This window comes from Sturnira hondurensis, unplaced genomic scaffold (assembly GCF_014824575.4).
Source record: "Sturnira hondurensis isolate 20B ecotype Veracruz unplaced genomic scaffold, ASM1482457v3 Scaffold0013559, whole genome shotgun sequence".
Taxonomy (NCBI): domain Eukaryota; kingdom Metazoa; phylum Chordata; class Mammalia; order Chiroptera; family Phyllostomidae; genus Sturnira; species Sturnira hondurensis.
This window is the reverse complement of record NW_028086190.1, coordinates 185,824-187,514: the sequence shown is the minus strand read 5'-3', so window position 1 is coordinate 187,514 and position 1,691 is coordinate 185,824. Positions and strand designations below refer to the sequence as shown.

General features: G+C 44.0%; 1 protein-coding gene across 1 annotated transcript; it reads right to left on the bottom strand.

Moving 5' to 3' along the window:
* Positions 1–451: 451 nt before the first annotated feature.
* LOC118997988 (interferon beta-2-like) lies at positions 452–1,120 on the bottom strand. Its single transcript, XM_037061885.1, has one exon. The coding sequence runs from the start codon at positions 1,118–1,120 to the stop codon at positions 557–559; it is 564 nt and encodes a 187-aa protein (XP_036917780.1). The 3' UTR covers positions 452–556.
* Positions 1,121–1,691: the final 571 nt, after the last annotated feature.

Below are 1,691 nucleotides of genomic sequence, written 5' to 3'. Positions count from 1 at the left end.
GATAACAGGGATGAGTTCAGGGTGAACACAGGAGCTGAAATATACCCATGGTTCTGCTGAAAGCCAGTCAGAGTCTGACTTCAGGGCCAGAGAGCCTGGGGTAGAGGGGAGGAGCAGTAGGCTCCCTGGTTGAGTTCCAGAGGCACCTACCTGCCTCTTCCGTTTTATTTCAGGAGAGGCTCAGGCTACATTTATTGCCAAATCTGCGTGGCTTCCTTGCGTTTTAGACTCCTGGAAGACAGAGGCCAGAAAAACTTTGCAGACGTATTTTAGAAAGAACATTGAATAGATGCCCTGGACCTTTTGATGTGGGTGGTTCTATGAGTCAAGTTGAAATAAAAACTGCCATGCTGAGTTTGTTTCAAAAAATTTATTTTGCAAGGTAAAAGCCTAAATAAATTAAAAATAACTTAATAAATAATTTAATTAAATTTCAAAAGTCTAGCTGTCCTTTCAAAGGCAGTGCATTAGCTGTCCATCAAAGAGTGACCGGCTCAAGCGTGCCTGAGGTCATGGTGGGCGTCCCTCCTTCCCAGAGGCACAGGCTGACGGATGTTCAGTTTTTGAAGACAAAATGTGTAAGTTGGTAAAGGACGGAAAAGTTCTTGAGGATGTGCCCTCGCACTACTATCCAGGCACATCTGCTGTACAACTTGGCCTCCAGATACTGTTGAATCCTAAAGTAATATTCCTTGACCTGCTGCAGGGTGGGGTTTTCTTTCAAGGTAAGCTTTTCCTTCTCCGTGATTTTCTCCAGGGCTGGCTTCAAATGGTCCATCTGCCAACTGAGTTCCTCAGAGAGTTTCTCAATGATGGTCTCATTCCAGCCCGTGCTAGAGAAATTTCTTCTGAAAAGATCAAAGATCTGCTGGAGCATCTCATGGGTGACCAATATGGCTTCCTTCTTCTGGAACTTCTGTAGTTTAATCTCCTCGGGAAAGTTGAAGTCCCTTCTGTCCTGGAGGCAATTGTGAAGGGTTCCATTCAACTGCCGTATGAGAGTCCAAGAGGCTGAGACACTGCCTCTCTGTTGGACCTGAAGCACATCGTAGCTCATGGAAAGAGCTGTGGTAGAGAAACACAAGAGCAGAGCCACCTGGACGATGCCCGCATTGGCCATGATGACGAGGGAAACGCTGCTGCTTACTTCCACCTAGACACCGAGGCACTGTGGCAAAGGCTTCCAAAGGGCTCCCAGAGTGAATGAACTTTCTCCATGAGTACCAGCTATTTATAAGGCCATCTAGCCGTTCTTTCTCGAGGGGATTTCCCATTTTCAGTTCTCCTTTTCCATTTTCTTTTGTCATTTTTTATATATTTTATAGTTTTCATATGCTTATTTTACAATTCACTGACATACAATAAACATCATACTATCCTGAGGTATACGACATAGTGATTAGACATTTGCCTACCTTGCAAACTGATCATCCCCAAAAGTCTAGTACCCATCTGCCACCACACATAGGTATTACAACATTATTGACTGTATTCCCCAGGCTGCACTTTACATCTCTGAGACTATTCTATAACTGCCAATTCGTATTTCTGATTTCATTATGTTTTTCACCCAGCCTCCCAACCTCCCCCCGACCCCCATCTGGCAACCATCAATTTGGCATCTGTATCTATGGATCTCTTTTTGTATTTTTTGTTCATTGCTTGTGTATTTTAGATTCTACAAATAGGTG

Coding starts and splice junctions, on each gene's coding strand:
- LOC118997988 (XM_037061885.1), bottom strand. CDS start 1,120: ATGGCCAATGCGGGCATCGTCCAGGTGGCTCTGCTCTTGTGTTTCTCT.